Source organism: Sinohyriopsis cumingii, chromosome 17, assembly GCF_028554795.1.
Source record: "Sinohyriopsis cumingii isolate HCF-2022 chromosome 17, ASM2855479v2, whole genome shotgun sequence".
NCBI classification, from domain to species: Eukaryota; Metazoa; Mollusca; class Bivalvia; order Unionida; family Unionidae; genus Sinohyriopsis; species Sinohyriopsis cumingii.
In genome coordinates, this window is record NC_142977.1 from 78,449,428 (window position 1) to 78,470,658 (window position 21,231).

The 21,231-nt window shown below is 35.7% G+C and overlaps 1 protein-coding gene across 1 annotated transcript in view; it reads left to right on the top strand.

Moving 5' to 3' along the window:
* The window catches only part of LOC149779288 (uncharacterized), a 237,444-nt gene that overhangs the window by 46,474 nt on the left and 169,739 nt on the right, over positions 1-21,231 (top strand). Inside the window, 5 exon segments of the mRNA XM_089938418.1 lie at positions 368-624; positions 7,101-7,166; positions 12,656-12,769; positions 15,324-15,433; positions 16,015-16,073. Coding sequence (XP_089794544.1) covers positions 368-624; positions 7,101-7,166; positions 12,656-12,769; positions 15,324-15,433; positions 16,015-16,073 — 606 coding nt within the window.

Here is a 21,231-nt window from a genome sequence, read left to right on the forward strand (position 1 = left end):
AGACACGAGGCTGACCAGTCCTAACACTAACCTCATAATCTCTTAATGCTGAGTGCCAAGCGAGGAGGCTGGTAGTACCATTTTTGTAAGTCCTTGGTATGACTCATCTGTTGATTGAACCCACGATGTCCTGCATCTGAAGCAGACACTCTAACCACTAGGCCCACTGGAGTGGTCCTGTTCAAATGATTAAACACCATATATATATATATATATATATATATATATATATATATATATATATATATATATATATATAGGGTTGTTTTAACTCCATTCTTAATTGGCATGTTTCCATCCTGTGCATTTTATACTGCACTAATATAAATATCAGTAAAAATTATGTAATTCTTTTTACTATCCCTAGGCCTTGGATTCAGCATACTTGGCAGGGTTTGGAAAAGATGGAACAAAAATTGCACTGAGAGTTGCACGGACACAAGGACGGGAAGCAGAAGTATGGGTATTACTGGAGGTACCAGGACTGGGGTTTTATGAACACCCAGTACACCCTGATACATGTTTCTACAACACTGATGGTGTCAGTTTCACAGCAGGTGGTGTCAAATTACAGCTTTTGGAACCCCTTAGAAGATGGAAAGTCTCATTCAGTGGGATACTTAGGTACTGCAGACAAACTGAATAATAGAGATTAAAATTTTGCTAAGTCAGTTGTGGCTAATGATCTCTTGGATTAGTAGTGGCTTGCTGACCAATTCAGTCACCCAACTAGTTGTGATTACTTACATTATTGTCAAATGTTTGGGTTGGTCAAGTGGTCAGACACGAGTCCAGTGGGTCACTTTTATGGTTTGCACTATATAACATTGACAATTTAAAATCTTTATAACCTAAACCAAACATTTGTTTCTAATTTATTAAATTTTCACAACTTAGTTTAGTCTTTTCTTAGTTGCCCAAATACTAAGGAAGATATTTTGATAATGATTGGATGGAGCATTCTCTGATATTTCAAGAGATCAATAGAGAGTGCTTGACTCTCCATCGGATGGAATGCCGTTCCATAGCAGAGTGCTGTGTTGGCCACAGTAGAGCTCTAATGCAAGATTGTCTGATCTTGAAATCACTGTTTCTACCAAAATGCCATTATGCCTTTACAGAAGATTTACAATCTAAAAATTTCCATTGATACTTGGTTTATTTGATGAGCTAAGTTATTACTTTGAGGCAGATGTAATTATACCCTTGAGTCAAAATGCAAGCAGTATGTAGGAATCATTTTGTCCATCCATCTGTCTGTTCATCTTTTCCAACTCTGTTTGCACTTTAAGTACATCTTAGGTGGAGTGCAATTCACTCCTCAAAATTGAGACAGTCTAACAAAACTGTCCAGGATTTAGAACAATATTTAAAGATGGTGTATGTGGACTAATTCAGTCTATTGTCACTAAATGTGTTGCCTTTGTGTCTTGGAGTTAAGCTGTGTCGTCTACTAAAACTAGATTGTTGTGACTTGCTTTCTATGGTTAATTGAACATGTTAAGTTATTGCCATATAAACAAAGGGTTTGCTATAAAATCCTGCTAACTAGTAGCTCTAGTTTTTCACTCTGGTATCACTTCGCCTTATTTATCGATGATGACATCATTTTCAGTGATTTGTTTATTTAGTGTTCAAAGCTATATCCTTGTATATGCAAATGTCTTTCATCAAATGGTCCCTGATATCATTGGTATCTCTTCATCTGATTGATCTGGCTGAATATTCTTGAAAATATCAGAACAGTAATTGAGTATGAACCCAAAATTAGATATAATACTTGGAGTATTTGTATGCCACTGAAATTCAGGAAAATTAATGATATGCTTTGAGTTTCATAATTTGTATTTCAGAATCATTGATATTGCTTCACTGAGTTAAAGCTGTAGTGTCAGAATGTTTGGATTTCTGGTTTATGTTAAACATTCATACTCAGAAAGTTTCCAATCGCTTATAGGTGTTTCATTCCTTGTTGTCTTTGTAAGTTGGAATAGTATATATCCCCCATCATTTTGTTTGGCCAGTTGAATGAGGTTAATTTGACTTCTTTTTACTCAGCCATATTTTGGATGGGAAAAGTCAGTTGTAGCTAATTCAGAATCTTACCAATTGGTACAGATTTAGTTTAAGCTAATTGTTTTTAGATTAATTGATTAGCACTGGATGAAAATTACCATACTCAGTCTGTATCTTTTATATTCATTTTTTGTGTGGTCTGGATATGCCAGTCAAAATTACAGTAATTCTGGATATGCCAGTCATAATTACAGTAATTATGAATATGCCAGACAAAATTACAACAATTCTTCTCTGATTGATCAACACTAGAGTCCTGTCAATGTGTCAAAAAGTTGAGGCTATGCTTAATATCAGACAAAGATGTCTTTAGTAAAATATCTGCAAAGCATTTTATAGATGGGATCTGTCGGAGCTTATCTTTAAACAGTTGCCTATCATCTAAGATTGTTCTCCCTATAAATATTTGAGGCAGTATATATACAACAATGTTTCAAGTTGTTCAACATGCAGATCACTTTTTAAACACACAGATTTCCCTGATGAATACATTACCCAATCAGAATAATGTAGAAATTAAACTGTTATGGACCTAGAAATAAATCTTTTTACCAGTTTTAATGTAACACTATGACAAAATGCAAGTGGAATACAAAATGAACACAATTGAAATGCACCGAATGTAGAATTAATATATATGAAATGCAGTATGAATTCATACAGAATGCAGATGAAATACAGAATAAACACAAATGAAATGATGATTGCAATTTGAAGAATGTTGAACTATGAATGAAAAAGGGAAGCAGACTATAATGTGAATGCATTTTATAAATGGACTTGAAAATGTTCTCACTAAATTTCCATGGTTGAAAATGTTCTTTTTGATAATCCATGATTTTCTTTATGCTTTATACACATCTTCAAATCCATGAAATTATTTTTGTCAAGATAGATGTAAAAAATAACGGCCAGTTACATGATGACATCATCACAAACAATTATATATGTACACTCTTTGAACAAAATAAAATTTTGAAATAATATACAACTATTATTTTTCAGCTTATTGCAGTTGTAGTAGTTAGTTTGTATATTTATCCTAATTCAGTGTCTTTTGCATTTTATGCATTTGCAGTTTCACTTTTTAATAAGACAATGTACTTAGATTTTGTTTTTATGATTTCAAGTAACAATCTTGAAAATTTGAAAATGCAAAACTCAGCTTACATAAATACATTTTCATTTCATTCCAAATGAGAACAATGTAAAGAAGCAAAGGTAAATGTGATAAACAAAATCTGCATGTATTTCTGAGATCATACACAAAGAAAAATGTGTACTAGTAGACAAAATGAACATGCGATAGAATGCAAGCAGAATGTGAATGGAATGCAAAGAAATGCAGATTTGGTCTAATTACCCATTTTGGCATATGTACAATCATACAAGAAATGGTCTTCTATAGCCATAGTTTCATACATGCCAACCGTTGCACTTTTGGCGTAATCATTATGCCATTTTTCACTTAATTATATCTTATGTGTTTTTGGTATATCCCCTCCCAAAAAATTTGATGATTTGTTTTCTCATTTTTATCAGCATCCCATTAATCTTTTAGACCATATTCTAAAAAGGATGGCTTCTACGTAGCTACAGCATAAGAGTACGCTTGTCCGCAGACTTGCATGCACTTTCCTAACAGTATTATGTTCTACTTTCAAACCTTTGACCTCAGTTTCTATTTTATAGGAGCTGTATGGCTTACACAGGAAAGAACAGACTTTTTCTAATTTTTTATCTTTGCTTGCAGATTCTTTGTTCTAATTCGTATCTGGTAAAGAACCAGTCTGTCGGTATTTGGCGCTAAAAGTCGTCAGATTTATTCTTGTTGATGCATGTGTTAGAGCAAAATATTTTTCAAATAATTTCACAGATGAATTAGGAAAAGATAAAAAATCAATTCAAAGATGAATACATGAATTACACTATACAGCGTTCCATTCTAAGGCAGCTTCATGCACATTGCAGGCTGTGTGGAAATGATTTAAATATTGGTCATGGTGTTAAAACAAAGAAACCTTGAATTAGCTTATTTTTCTGACTCCAATACAAAGGTAACTTCTTGTTTATAGCAGAACTAAATTATGGACACAAATTTTATAAATGCAGAGGCATTGTTTAATGAGTTCTTAATAGAACAGGGACTACCCTAGCAGTGTAAGACTACGTTGGTCCTTTGTTCAAACGGATGTTTCCTGATTCCAAAATTGCAGAAAATATGCATGTGCAAGAATAATCATCTAATATTGTTCGGCGTTTAGCAGAAGATACTTCACTTAAAATTGCAGAAGCCACAGAAATTGGGCCATTTAGTATTGCAACAGACAGGAGCAGTGTTTATGACAAAACGTTGTAGCCAGTCTGTGTAAGAGACTAAGACAACAAAAAGGGTTAAGTCAGAGTGCACTTCTTTAATTACCAGAATTAACAGTAGATTCCACTGGAGGAAATGTTTTTTTTTTGCTTAATAATGCTTTGAATAATCATAAGTTGGCAGAACTGATTGAGGTTTTCAGCAGATAATGCATCAGTGATGACTGGAATTCATAAAGGAGTTGCATTCTATATTTTGAAAAATGTCTCCATCATTGTACATATCAGGTTGTCCCTGTCATATGATGCACCCTCCACAGGAAAGGCTGCTGATATATTAGAACTCTTGAAGTATCAAGTTGGCATTCTTCCTGACAATGTACTTAATGCGGACAGATTTGATGTGCAATGACACCTTATTTCCCAGCTAAAAGACCCAGTATCTGGAAGATATAAATTCCCTCTTCTTTGTCAGGTTATGAAAGGAATATTGGTTCTTTACCATTCTAATGCTGGCTGTGAGAGATTGTTCAGTATTGTTAACAAAAATAAAACTGAATTCAGATCCAGGCTCTGTAACCCAGCACTTAGTACTTTACTGGTGTGGAAAACATTCATGGTCTCAGCTGGTACAAAGTGTTTTGAAATGCAATATGAGAGACTCTTGCTTTTTAAAGCTCAAAGTATTATATATGAAAATCTGAAGCAGTAATTGATGTTAAAAGTCCAGAGGGGTAAATAAATCATTTTGTACAGATGCTCATTGAATTTTATTATGTTATATGTGGATTACTCTTTTTCTGTTCAGATTAATCTTTTTGTCCACTTGGATTACACTTTTTCCTCACCATGGGTTGGCATGTATGTAGCTTCAGTCTGCTGGGTGTGTGATTTGCATGCTCCATCATTAGACCAGAACTGTCTCCAGTTCCATTTTGATTGTTCAGCATCAGTGACCATCTTAACTTTATTTCTTCATGATCATGTATTGCAAAGAGGAGACAGCAAGTTGGCACCTAGACAATTACTCATCAGAATCTTTTTATGGGCATTGGGTTTATAGTTTTTGTGGATTTGCTTGGTTATTTATTGCTAAGGAAATGGTACTAATTTTCATGTTAATTTTGTGATGGAATCACATTCTACCTAACCTTCAGTTGTCCTTCCTAGCATTAGGAGAACAGTTTAGTCCTTCCTCCAGTCATATTTTAACCAAAGATTTATTCATGGCAGAGGTTGGTTGTGCATTAATATTTTTTTCCTATTACCTTTCCACCTAAAGTTAATTCAGTTGGGTAATGCATTTGATTGAGAAAATACATTTTTATCGTATATTATGTTTCTCTAGGAACACTCATCAAATGTTATTTCTAAGAAGCACTCACATTCATCTTTGTAAATGTGAGTATCCTTGATGATGTTTTTCTCAAACTCAAACTAAAGAACAATCACTTATGTAAGGATAGGTAATTATAATGATATATTCAAAGAGTTTCATCCTATAGATGCAATTTTTATAGTCAAGAGAGGGCTTGATTTTAAGGATAGTGTTATTTAATTCCTCATATTTAAGGTTATTGGTTAAGTATTTTCAAAAAAATAATTTATTAAAACTATATTCCTTTCTTAAGTACACTATCATTATATTACTTAAATAGGAGTGGCCCTGAGTGGCCGAGTGGTCTAAAGTGCTCTCCGTTACGGATCACTGCCATCTCACCTCTGTCTGCGTAGGTTCGAGTCTCGGATTCAGCCATTGTATATATGTGAGAAAGCTTGCCAGTAGCTCCTCATGGGTCGATGGTTCTTTCCAGGGTTTTCCCAGGTTCTTCCTCCACCATTAATACTGGCCGCCATGTATAGCCTATCTTGTGCTGAAAAATGGCATTAAACCCTACAACAACAACAACTTAAATAGGACAGAAACTCCTAATATTTGTAGGAGGAAAGTAATTTTTAAATGATATCTTTATAATAATGATATCTTTATAATAATGAATAATCTACTCACTAAGTAGATTGTTAGGAAATATTTATTATTGCTCTTTCATAATAGAAAGAGCAAAAATAAATATTTTAAGTTTTAGCTTTTCTTTATGTTATAGTATTGGCACAGAAATGTTTTTTTTTAATGAAAATTGTAAGAGTCATAATCTATTACCTGTTGTAAATTTCGATGTTTTCAAGATGGCAATACCATATTATAGAAGATTTAAGCTATATTAATGGTTCACCTACTTTAGAGTCCTGACTTCCATACCTGTGACTGTTTAACATACTGTATACACTCATGTATCCATTAGAGATCCTACTGCGTAATGCAGTGGCAGATCTGGGCACATGCAGTTTGTTAGGAATAATTTAACAGAGCAAACAACATATTCCAAACATGGTCTGTGTTGTTTGCACTTTAAGTTGACTTATAAGCAAATATATTTCATCGTGTCATGAGCTTTGAATGTACTGTTCATTAGTGTAATTCATTTCTTGGAGGAAATAAGTCACACTTGCAAGTTAATCAAGGATAAATTGACCTTAGATCATAAATAATGTCAAACTTTGTATATTTTTGTAATGAAAACTTCATTTTGTGTCAGCCTTGATATTTGCATTAATATGTATGAAATGGAGAGGATCAATTCTTGTTTGAGCAACTTTGAATATTGAAGATAGTAATCAGCCTTATTTGCAAAGGTTTTGTTTTTCAGACATGGCTTGTGCAACACCTTGGATGCAAAACCAGAAAAATATGCCCATGTAAAGATGACCTTCATGTAAGTTTTTATAAGTTGAGAAATATTAAGCTGGTATTTTCTATTCCTACCTTTCTAATTAGAAATTTATCCATAAGGAAGTGCACCAATATTTCATGGCTGCATAAAGTTGAATGTGTTCTTGATGCAGCAAAAGTTAGCCTATTTTTTTTAATCAGTTTGTTTGCATCATTTTAGCAGTTCATGGAAATGCATAAATACCATGGTAATTGGCATGCCATGGTAATTTGCATGATGCAGTAATTGGTATGCCATGGTAATTGGCATGATGCAATACTTTGTAATTGGCATGATGCAGTAATTGGTATGCTATCGTAATTGGCATGATGCAGTAATTGGTATGCCATGGTAATTGGCATGATGTAATAATTGGTAATTGACATGATAAAATAAAAATAATTGGTAATTGGCATGCCATGGTAATTGGCATGATGCAATAATTGGTAATTGGCATGATGCAGTAATTGGTATGCCATGAAAATTAACATGATGCAATAGATGGTAATTGGCATGATGCTGTAATTGGTATGCTGTGGTAAATGGCATGATGCAGTAATTGGTTTGCTGTGGTATTTAGCATGATGTAGTAATTGGTATGCTATTGTAATTGGCATGATGCAATAGTTGGTAATTGGCATGATGCAGTAATTGGCATGCTACAGTAATTGGTATACTGTGGTAATTGGCATGACATGCTAATAAGTTGATGTATTTTAAACATGCACTGTTTAACAATGTTTTCAGTCTGGCATTTTTTTAAATCCTGCTTAATAATTTGTAATAGGTTACATAAAATAGTATTATTAGTAGAATTGGTTGCCTTATTTTGTTTTGTCGGACATGTTGATGTAGAAAACTTCACAGATGAAATTATTTTACATGCTGCTTGCTTTAACCAATATTTTCATCCAGATATAATATATAATATTCAGTGAATCTTCACTTGTGTGATTTAAAGACATTATGATGGGTTTATATGCAGACATTTTGTCCAAACTGGGGGATCTTCTTACTTTATGTTTCAAGCATTTAGACAGATTGATAAAGCTTTTTTACATGGAAAAATATCAAGCATTTAGACAGATTGATAAAGCTTTTACATGGAAAAATATCAAGCATTTAGACAGATTGATAAAGCTTTTACATGGAAAAATATCAAGCATTTAGACAGATTGATAAAGCTTTTTTACATGGAAAAATATCAAGCATTTAGACAGATTGATAAAGCTTTTTACATGGAAAAATATCAAGCATTGAGACAGATTGATAAAGCTTTTTACATGGAAAAATATCAAGCATTTAGACAGATTGATAAAGCTTTTTTACATGGAAAAATATCAAGCATTTAGACAGATTGATAAAGCTTTTTTACATGGAAAAATATCAAGCATTTACACAGATTGATAAAGTTTTTTACATGGAAAAATATCAAGTTTTACAAAATGTTGCATATTTTGTTAGTCCATAGCTCCATCACTACATCATGGGCCCCGAGTGGCCGAGTGGTCTAAAGCGCTGTCCGTTATGGATCACTGCCATCTCACCTCTGTCTGCGTGGGTTCGAGTCCAGGATTCGGCCTGTGTGGGTATGTGAGAAAGCTTGCCAGTAACTTCTCGTGGGTTGGTGGTTCTTCCTGGGTTTTTCCCGGGTTCTTCCTCCACCATTAATTCTGGCCACCATACATAGCCTATTGTGTGCTGAAAAATGGCATTAAACCCCACAATAACAACAACAACAACAACCATCACTACATCACTTTGACTGGTTTCTGTACAATAATTTATTTTTCTGCCAAGAACCCTAGAATTTATTGCTTTTAAAATGTATGGTTACTGTCATTGGCGCACAATAACATTAGATCTTACATGTGGGGTGATGAAGAAGCCTATTATTTTGGGGTCAAAGGTCAAGGTCACTGTGACTGAAAGAAGAAGGGTGGTTTCTGCACACAAATTTCAGTTATCTGCATAGAGGACTATTACAGAGTGGGTGTATAATGTACTGTTTCAGGACTTGTAGTACTAATTCAGTTCCCATAGCAAGCACTGTGATATTAAAAATTGATTAACTTTTACATTTCTATATCCTCATGATCACACCGATATAGAGACATCCTTGATGGCATCTTCTGTGTAAGGAAAACCATATGAGTCATAGCATTTCTGCATAGACATGTGTTTTCAATTCTGCACCAAAGAGTCAAACTCAAGTCTTTAAAAGGACTGACATTCCATCCATAAAACAATGGTCTATTTTCTTAAAGTTACGACTAGGATTAGCTCAGAAAAGATTATTTTTACTAAAATCTTACTTTCGTTTTGAACCATTCCTGGCCAGAAAGTCCCTTATATACTCTATTTTATCTTCACCCATTTCTGGACTGGTCCCCATTCTTCCGTATCACTGATACTTTGAGTCCTCCAGTCCTTATGTTGATTTGACACCAAGGGCCTGGTGGAAAATGAATTAGACTTTCCATTTGGAAACAAAGGTCAAAGGTAAACTTATACAATTAAGTGTAGCGATTGCAAGCATACTGATGTCTGAAATTTCAAAGTGTCTGACATACTAGTCATAACTTGCAGCTGCATGGTTTTCTTTATGATGGACCACTCCGCTGTCCTAAACAGTTAGAGCATCCACCTTAGATGCAGGAGGTCGTGGGCTTGAACCCCAGCCAAGTTATACCAAAGACATAAAAATAGTACTAGATTTTATAAAGAGGTTAGTGTTAGGACTGGTTTTCCTGGTGTCATGATAATGTGACAGTGGGACATGATACTGCATGCCTGCACCAGTGTTAGACATCACAATAAAATGCCACACTGCAGACATTGTAGCTAAAATTGTTAAAGCTGTGTTCAAAATCTAAATCACATACATACTCTTTGTGATGGCAAGCAGTGTCAGAAGTAAGTGGCAGTGGACAATGTTTTGGTATTAAAATAAGAATTACCTCTTAAGTACACATAAAATAGCATTTGAAATTTACCTTTTTTTAAATTGAGAAATACTTTAAACAGCATCTTATCACAATGGGGTAACCAGGCTGTTGTTAGAGCTCACTATTAAATCTGCACATGTAAAGTTTAACATCTGAACCAATTTAATCCAGAAACTTGTATGTATAAATAACTTTGTGCCAAGAATTGTGTGAACGTTTGGATACAGATGTTGCATTACATTTTTGAAATGTATATGGGAACACTCCTTCTTCACCTTTTGCTCAGATTAAAGTGAAATTAAACACGCTGGAGAATCTTATCTATCCTTCTAAATTAAAATGCACCCATCTTAAGTTAGGCATGTTATGTCACAGTCTTGTCAGTCTGGCCATCCATTAACATTTGCTTGCCTGGTCAGTAACTTTATATTGGTTGGAGAGAATTTCATGAAACTTTATCCAATTTTTTTTTCTAACTAGATGATGGCTTGTACCATATCCTTGCCCTCTGCCTAAAGGTGAAGGTACAGCAAGGAAAACTGTAATTCTGTGGCTTGTATCCTTGTCAAGCATGTAACTGTTGAGCCAATTATGATGAAAATTGAATACAGATAGTCTGAATAATGAATGCAAATGGTATGTGTGTTGCAGTTTTTATGACTCCATGGTCTTAAACTAAGCAAGAGAAAAGAGCGAAAAACAAGAAGTTTTGTAAAATTCAACAAATAATTTATTTCCCTAGAATACAAAAAACTTACAGTAGTGTGAATTAAATCCTGAATAGTCCAAAAGTTATCACAAATCCAGATGATTGAAGTTCCAATAGAATTTCAGTAGTATTCCAAATAAATTCCAATATTGAATGTGTTGATATGCTTATATTCTCAAATATACTAATATGCCAGTGGCCTGGATTGTGATTATGTGCTATAATCTAAAATGTTCTTGTCTGAATTCACTATAATTCCAAATTAATGTTCCAGTCCAAGAATATTATTGAACACTTCGTAATTCCAGTGAATAATGATTTGAATAACTAAATCCACCTAAATCAGAAACTGAGCACGACATTAAGAATGCTTCTGCTTCTGTTTTAGATGTTAAGGCAAGAATGATTAGTTTTTCAAGTAAATAACATTATATAAAACATTAGGACACAGTAATAGAGCCAGGATGTTGGTTAGTCTCCTTATAAAACATTCAAAGTTGTCAAAAAGTTAAAAATTTATAGTAGATATCTGATGGTGTAGACACGGGTCCAGATAAGCAGGTTTACCTCTACTGATATTGATCTGAACATGTAATCCACTCTCATAAAGAAATATTTGCTATGTATTTTATTGTTTACAACATAAATATTACCGGTCAGGTACATCATGAAATTTATTTTGGACAAGTTCAGGTACAAATACAGAAAATATGCAGTCATTAAGTCAAGCCAAGAAAGAATACAAATTTAATAGACATAGCTCAGTGCAGAATTAATGCAAAGGAAGTGAAATGCCAAATGAATACGACTAAAAATTATGCATGCATTTTCAAGAAAACTGAGCACAGGTGCAAAATGCAGAATGATGAATGAGCAATAAAAACTGAAATGCAAGTGCATTTCATGAATGGATTGCAGAATTGCTCTTCTTAAAGCTGCTGTGACATTTCATGGTAAAATGCAAATGGAATGCACATGAAATGCAAATAATTTTCAGATTTGTTAAAATTATCCATTTAAAAGTCTGTAATTTAATGAAACTTTGTACAGTACTAGTTGGTGTGTCTTATAGAATAGCCATTCTGAACCACTGAAGATATTTTAAGGAAACTTTCGCCTGTTTTATACATCATTTATAGATCGTTTGCCATGTTCCATAAACACATCCCTGCTGCAAAATCAAGGTCATAGGGTAAGGAACATTTAATTATGTGACTTTTGTCCATGCTCAGAACATACCTTTTAAACCAGTTGAAATATTTGAATGAAACACTGCCCAAGTGTATATCATAACTAGATGGTGGGTTGCATACCAAGGCTGTGGCTCCTTCCTTAAGGTCAAGGTAACAGTAAGCGAATTTTTAATTCTGTGATTTGTATTCTTGTCTGGAACACAACTACAACCATCAGAAGAGATTTCAAGTCAACTTTTGTGAGTTTCTTATATATAGATGGCATATATACTAAAATCCATGCTACTTGCCACAAGGTGAAGGTCATAGCAAGGGAAAATAAACCTTTAACCGTGCATGAGTGTAACTTTTCAAACAGGGTATTTTAATGAACCTTTAGCCTGTTATATATTTTGACAGTGTCTTTCTGGCCTTAAGATCAAGTGCCTAACAAGGAATAATGTTAGTGAGTGGCCTGTTTCTATATCCAGACTACTGTCACATTTTAACCCCCAACATATGTTTGATTTAACTTTACCTCTATGCACACCATATCATTCAGTAATAGTGAAGCCCCTAGCTCAAAGGTCACTAGTATGGAAAAGGTCATGTGATTAGCATATTGTGTAGTACCCTTGTTTAAACTGGTTATTATTATTTCAGTTGGGAAGCAGTGTGTGATCCATTTAATTTTGATGTTGACCATGAAATGACATCATTGGCTGATGGAATTGCCAAGGAGAAATGGACTTGTGATTTCTGGTCAAGACTTCAAGGGTAAAGAAATTTTCTCATCTGTGGATCTTAAGGCACAATTAATTTTTCCTGATATGATATCTTTGGTGTTGTTCTGTCCATAAACACAAGTTCATGAATTCTTCCCTGGTTATAAATGCAATCCTATAGGAACTTGAAGTGCAGGAAATGAGAGAATATAATATTATTTTACATAAATATCTATGGGAGATGAACTGTATATTCATGTTAAAGCACTTAAGATGATGTACATGTGATGCAAAATGTGAATATCTTTTTGAAAAGATCATATGCATTAAAATTATTGATATGATTTATATCTCAGTCATGAAGATACACTTCACTATTCTGTATAGATAATAACTTGAAAAATGATTCTGTTTAGATCAGTTGATGTTTCTGCAAAAGCACATACATTTGTGATGAATTAAAATAGACCTACTGTAACAGATGATGTCTTTGACAGTGAATGCAAATAGACATTTGGTAATAGAACATGCTCATGACATCATAGCTAATAAATATACATCATTAACATATGTATTTAACAGTGAATACAAATAGACACTTGGTAATGGACCATTCCTATGACAGTGAATTCAGATAGACATACTGTAATAGATCATGTTGGTGACAGTGAATACAAATAGATATACAATGTAATGGACCAAGCCTGTGACAGTGAATCCAGATAAACATACTATAATAGATCATGTCTATAACAGTGAATACAAGTAGACATAGACTGTCATGGACCATGCTTATGACTGAATTCAGATAGACATACTGTAATAGATCATGTCAGAACAGTGAATTCAAATAGAAATACTGTAATAGATCATGCTGGTGACACTGACTTCAGATAGACATACTGTAATAGATCATGCCAGTGGTAGTGAATTCAGATAGACATACTGTAATAGATCATGTTAGTGACAGTGAATTCAGATAGACATACTGTAATAGATCATGCCGGTGACACTGACTTCAGATAGACATACTGTAATAGATCGTGCTGGTGACACTGACTTCAGATAGACATACTGTAATAGATCATGCCAGTGGTAGTAAATTCAAATAGACATAGTGTAATAGATCATTCCAGTGACAGTGAATTCAGATAGACATACTGTAATAGATCGTGCTGGTGACAGTAAATTCAAATAGACATAGTGTAATAGATCATTCCAGTGACAGTGAATTCAGATAGACATACTGTAATAGATCATGTCGGTGACCGTGAATTCAAATAGAAATACTTTAATAGATCATGCCGGTGACACTGACTTCAGATAGACATACTGTATTAGATCATGCCGGTGACAGTGAATTTAGATAGACATACTGTAATAGATCATGTCGGTGACAGTGAATTCAAATAGAAATACTGTAATAGATCATGCCAGTGACGCTGATTTCAGATAGACATACTGTAATAGATCATGCTGGTGACACTGAATTCAGATAGACATTCTGTAATATATCATGCAGGTGACAGTGAAGTAAATTAGACATACTGTAATATATCATGCAGGTGACAGTGAAGTAAATTAGACATACTGTAATAGATCATGCAGGTAACAGTGAAGTAAATTAGACATACTGTAATAGATCATATTGGTGACATTGTGGTGGACCATGCCCATGACGGTGAATTCAGATGGACATAAAGTAATAGATTATGTTTGTGACAATGAGTACATATATGTATACTGTAACTGATTACATTTATTACAGTGTATGATACAGTTGTTACAAAAGTGATGTATATCTTCACAGATATAATCCTTTTCATATGTATATTAAAAATTATACTACATGCTTCTTTAGTCTTCAGAGTTTAGACCCACTTCTCTTGACACCTGGGATTATCTTAAATGTTTAAATTAATGTGATAACATGTACTTAAATCATTAGGAGTAAAGCTAGATAATCCAAAACATGGTCACGGAATTGTGTTTCTTGATTTAAAGGATTAGCTATGTATAATTTAAAAATCACGAACAAATTCACAATTATTACAGAGACTGCTCCAGTGGCCTACTGGTTAGAGCATCTGCCTCGGAAGCAGCAGGTTGTGGATTTGATCCCTGGCAGAGTCATACCAAAGACTTACGAAAATGGTACTAACAGCTGCCTCCCTTGGTGCTTAGCATTAAGAGGTTAGTGTTAGAACTGGTTGGCCTGGTGTCAGGATAATGTGATTGGGTGGGACATCAAGCTACATGTCTGCGGCATGATGCCCCAGTGCTACACACCACTATAAACTGTCACACTGCAGACATCGTAGCAATATGACTGAAAAATTGTTAAAGCTACATTAAAAATCCAAATCACTCACACACACAATTATTACAGGTATTTAAGTACAAAAATTACACAGCAATGCTCTAGAACAAGCAGTATTAACAGGTTGTTAATTGATTTATTTGTAAATGTAACCTTGTACATTTGTAAATGTAACCTTGTACATTTGTCATGTTTTTTTTTAAAAATGTGTCTTTTGTGTGTATTATAGCTGTATCTAATTGTGTGTCTGTTAATGTTAACTTTTAATACCTATTTATGTTTTCAGAATGCATCAAACTCACTACGAACAGTGGGGGGAGATGTGGGGGAAGATTTGCATTGAAGGGCAGGAGGAGAGAAATGTCCGACTGAAATCTATCAGAGATCACTCCTTTGGTTGGTTTCCAATTTTCACACTGAGCCTCAAGACAATGTTCAGCGTATTTACTTATCTTTCTCTGTCTGTATTTCTTTAATTTTAATTCTGCAAAAGTTGACACAGAGACAGTGTAAAACTAGATATTACTCGGACCTATTTAAAGAACCTAAGCTTCGACTTGAATGAGAGTACATACAATGGGCATCAGTGACCTTGGATTTTGCCATATCTACCTTATCTTGACAGTAACATAATGAAGTTATAATTTTGCCAGTTATCAGTTATGCATATGTTTTCAGAATTAACCTATAATGACTTTCTTCCAGTCTGTTTTTTGTAGATCTTTTTTTATTTAAGCAATAGCACACCTGAGTATGTTTGAATGATGTTTTTAACATTTTTGGTCTGATAAATTAAAAAATAATAATGGATGGAATATCCTTCAGTAATACTGTCAAATTTCATTGGTTTCTGATAAAAGGTTAAACCCATGTTTTGCAGTAAATAACAGTTGTAAATATTGGTGGAACAAAAACCATATGTCCAAATCACTGAATAAGACAGGTTATGTAAGTTTGATATTATCTTATGTTTACAGGTGTGCGGGACTGGAGGCTGTTTTACAGATATATGGTTCACTATATTTTTGTTGAGAAGGTATAGTATTGTGGTAAAAAATGCCAAATGGAGAAGGTTCTGTTAAGTTTCTGCATTGGTAGTACTTACCTTTATCAAATTTTGATGTTTTAATGACAGAAATACATACTAACTACCAGGGGCCATGGGTGCTTGCCTTTACTGTTCACTGCCATCTCACCTCTGTCCATGTAGGTTTGAATCTTGTGCTCAGTCAATGTGGGTATGTGGGAAAGCTTAAAGTAAGCATCCCATGGGTTGGTGGTTCTTACCTGGGTTCTTTCACCATATTTAGCCCATCTTGCATTGAGAAATGGCATTAAATTATAATTTAATTGGTTAAATGTAGTTTAAGTAATACACAGTGCATCCTTCTCTGGCTCCTTACTGGGCCCCTCTTTGTCTACTGTGGTTCTCTGCCTAGACATGATGTCATTGCAGCCAGTATGTTAATAAGCTAGTGACTTAATTTAGATACGTTGGCATGTTGGACATGGCAGGTGTCAAGCAACATTAGTTGAATTACAATCATCTGTCACCGCATTGACATTATCTTCTACAACGACTGCCATATCACCGCAAGGTACAACAGCCTCACAATCTTCATGGAGTCCGGGAGAGCCTCATGGTTTGATGGGTACATGGTGGTGGTGCTGCAAAATATGGCAGTTAGGTTAGCCGAAAATAATCACTCTAAGCACGGATCCATCAGGCACACTATTCTTTAGGTATGCAGTATCATTGCTGCTGGATGACCCCAACTTTTGACAACAATGCAGCGCTAGAGGAAGACAACTTCCATCCCTTCTGTGACAGTTGCAACATAATCTCAGACCTGTTTGGCATTTGAGCTAACTGCAGCCAATTTCATTAAAATAATCAATGGATATGCGGCGGAGTCCTTGCCGTTCATGGAGAATGTGCTTCCAAATTGTTGCTAACAAATTCAAGAAGGTTCACAGATTCTTCCAGGATGATGCCACTGGGTTAGCAACCTATTTTCCGCCATATTGCCAGGTCACCTAGAATAATGGATGCTGTTTTCACCTCGGTGGTCATAACTATGCATTGAAAATGCCTGAATATGAAAAAGTACCTGGTTTGCCGACCCAGCCTGTGCAGAAGAAATCCCAGAACTGCTGACAATAACAGACAGGGAGTAATATTGTTTCATTTTACTATATAGTGCCCATTCCATGTTCGGTGGAGGATTACAGCGCGGTTAGATTTAATCACATTAAAACTCCACAGCACTTTCCCTTTTTCCAAACTTTGGTACTTTTCATTTGTATCTTTTGCAAAACACTATGCACTATCTACCTATGTCTTGGCTGTTGGCTAGGCACACAAACTGAACAATATCCCTGATCCAACAAATTCTTGTCTTTTTCCAAACTAATGCAGTTGCGTCGTAAGCTTTTTTTGCACACAGATGCCAGACCACCAATTGACAATATAGTCTTAAAAATAATTTAAAAATGATAGTCCTGCCATGATTCAATCTCAATCCCTTCTGTGTGGCTCTATTTTAAGTACATTTTTCAACTTGCATTTCGGGCATTCCTGTGAGTTGGGGAATGACAGTAAGACAACCGGGTTTCAGAAACCCAAACTCTCAGGTTCAGATCAGTGACAATGGTTTAGTTGTCGAGTTTAAGTGTTAAAACACTCCAAGGGTACCCTTTATTGCCTTAAGTGTCATGCCCCCCCCACCAATTTACAAGACCATAGCCTTGGCCATGCGCTGCTTCAATATTTACAAATGCTTTGTTGTCATTTGGACCCACTCTTCCTTACCTGTGAAAGGGTTGCCAATAACTATGCAGGAGTTCAACCAATCCTTGCCCACATTGTTCTTGCTGTGTGGTTTTAATCCTCAATCATTCAAGACTCATAGTTTGAGGATTGGGGCAACAGTGGAGGGTGCTAAGCAGGGTCCATAGCTGCCAACCCTCATGAATTTGGTGTGAATTTCACGACTTTTTCAGGGATTCATGCCGCAAGCCAAAAATTAATGAATTCTCCAATTCTCAATTATTTTAAATCTTTAATAAAATAACCGATTTCCTGTTAAGCACTAGTTGTGATATTCGCAGTTGCCAAAACGGTCTGGTACTGCTGGTTGCGATATTAGTAGAACTACAGCCGATTAGTACAGTTGGCCCGGTAGCAAGCATTTTAGCCTATTTTAATCTATATGTATAAGAGCAGTTTTACAAACGCTTCTGAGAGAAACTGGGGCCTAACCAGAATTTTGCTCCGTGCATGCATCACCAACACTGATTTGAGTTACCATTCAGCATTGCATTTAAAATCTTGAAAATGTCTTCACCACCAAGGAAAAAGAAATGTATTGCTCAAAAAGTGAAGTTTAATTTGGAATATACATGATATGGGATCAGTTCATAGCCTCAACCACAACTAATCAAGTTGAGGCTACGACATCGTAGCTAGGTTGCAGAGACGATGTGAGGAAGCAAATCAGTTGCAAAAAACATGTAGAAGTTGGGAAAATTAAGAATTCACAGATTTCAGCTCTGAAATATTTTAAGCCATCGGCCTGCAGGCTACCAAAGCTGAAGCAGTATTTGTGAGTTTTAATGTTGAACACAATCTAGCTTTATCAGCTGGAGACCATGCTAAACATCTGTTCCGACCGATGTTCCCGGACTCAAAAATCACTTCCAAATTTTCCTGTGGAAGAACCAAAAGTGCTGCACCTCATGTGCATTCTTCACAGCAACGGTGACAGCGAAAGAGTATTTTCTTTAGTGAGGAAAAATAAGACAGACTTTAGGGCCTCCTTAGCTGCAGAAAATTTGTCAGCAAATTTAGTCACCAGGATCAACCAGCAGGCAAGAAGTTTGAACTGTTTAGAAAACAAATTTACGATCAAGCAGTTGAGGAAGTTCAAGTCTGCCACAGTATCGTGTCTTGATAAATAACCACAAGAACGAATGAAGTTTATGAATACCATAATAAATAGAAATGCAGATGTATTTCTGCATATATGTAGTGTTTAGTTTTATGTTGGAATCTTGACATAGTGTAGTATTGACGGTCAGAGTGGATGGAGTTATTGTCATGGTATTTTTCACTAATTCATGTCCAAGTTCACGACTTTTTATCCCTATTTTCACTAATTGTGAGCCTGGAAGGTTGGCAGCTATGAGGGTCTACCAGACAGTCCTATTCAGGTCTTAGGTAGGTGGCAGTCTGATGTCTTTGGAAATACATCCGCCTAAGCGATAGGGGACCCCGAGTGGCCAAGTGGTCTAAAGCGCTCTCTGTTACGGATCACTGCCATCTCACCTCTGTCTGCGTGGGTTCGAGTCTCGGATTCAGCTAATGTGGGTATGTGAGAAAGCTTGCCAGTAGCTTCTTGTGGGTCGGTAGTTCTTTCCGGGGTTTTCCCTGGTTCTTTCTCCACCATTAATACTGGCTGCCATGTATAGCCTATTATGTGCTGAAAAATGGCGTTAAACCCCACAACAACAACAACAAAAAGCCTGAGCAATAGAATTTCTAGTTTGTAGTTCAGTGCTGACTTCGTTTTTTTGTCTTTCTACACATTACTATAACACTTTCTACTGCTTTCCAATTTTTTCTGCTTTCAGGTTTTATTGGTGCACAAATCCATCATACAAGCACTGCACTTCATATGGGTTCCTTGAAGACATGACCTTCTTACAACACATTTTTCCACTGGTGTTCTGTGACATGTTATACAAGCATTTCTGGATACTGTGTGCACAGTTTGGCAGTCTCATGGGTACACTGACCAATAGAGCCGTCCATATCTTATGGCACTGCACTTCATATGGTTCATTGAAGAGCACTTCATATGGGTTCATTGAAGACATGACTTTCTTACAAGACTTCAATCTCCCACTGGCATTCTGTGACCTGGAATACAAATGTTTCTGGATATGGTGTGCACATTTTGGCGGTCTCGTGGCTGCACTGACCGACAGAGCCGTCCATATCATATGGCACTGCACTTCATATCAGTTCATTGAAGAGCAATTCTTATGGGTTCATTGTTGACATGACCATCTTACAACACATTCTTCCACTGGTGTTCTATGACATGAAATACAAAGTTCGGCAGTCTCATTGGTGCACAGACCAGTAGAGTTGTCCATATCTTATGGCACTGCACCTCATATGTGTTCATTGAAGAGCACTTCATATGGGTTCATTGAAGACACGACCATCTTACAGCACCTCAGTTTCCCACTGACATTCTGTGACATGGACTATAAACGTTTCTGGTTATTGTGTGCCCCTGACTTCACAATTCATGCTATTTTGACACAATATGCGCAGGAATTTGTGTTTTTCTGTGTCTCTTAACTAGGTCAGTGTACAGAAATTTTTTGGTAATGTTAGGCGTTGTTGCTCATTTGTACTCTTTACATGAACTCTCAGATGTTTTGATTTATTTCGTCACAGGCTGTCACACCAGCCTGCAGCTGCAGTACTCCACAATTAAGCTATACCTTGCAGGTATTAGATTCCATTACCTACAGTATGGTCATAGTAACTATTTCAGGAGTCAGACAGGTTACAGAGTATACTTCGTGGGATAAAAATGAACAAAATATCATAGCAATTCCAGATTCTATATTACAGTTGTCACCTATGTTGCGAGAGGGAGTTCATCGGCTTTGGACTTGTTACTGCAGTGCATGTGTCTAGTGGCATTTCTTGGATTCTTGCAATATGGTGAATTTACAGTTTGAGCATTGCAGACAAATTCCACATGCAACTGCTTGAGGATTCGAGATGTGATTTTACAAAAAAGGACCCCTTTTCATGCTGGTGTCAACATATCAATCCTTCGGAACTCGTGGTTGTGTCCCATGTCCTGTCTGGAGCAGTATTTGAGTCTGCAGCAGCAAAGTGCTTTGGCTAGAGGTCATGGTGCAGCCACATTTGCAGCTGGAGTTGGTATGGAGGACCATTTTATTTCAACTTTCAGACAATAGTCTTTGTTATGTTATACGCGCTACACCATCTTCTTTCTGCTGAGGACCATTCGTGTACATACATTTAGTGTCATGTAATCATTATGTTCAAACTGGCATTCTCTTTGGGGCCTCTAATTTGGTATGTATTCAACTGAACTAGTACTACAAACTAATTGTGCACTGGTTTCTTTTGCTTTGTTGCAGTG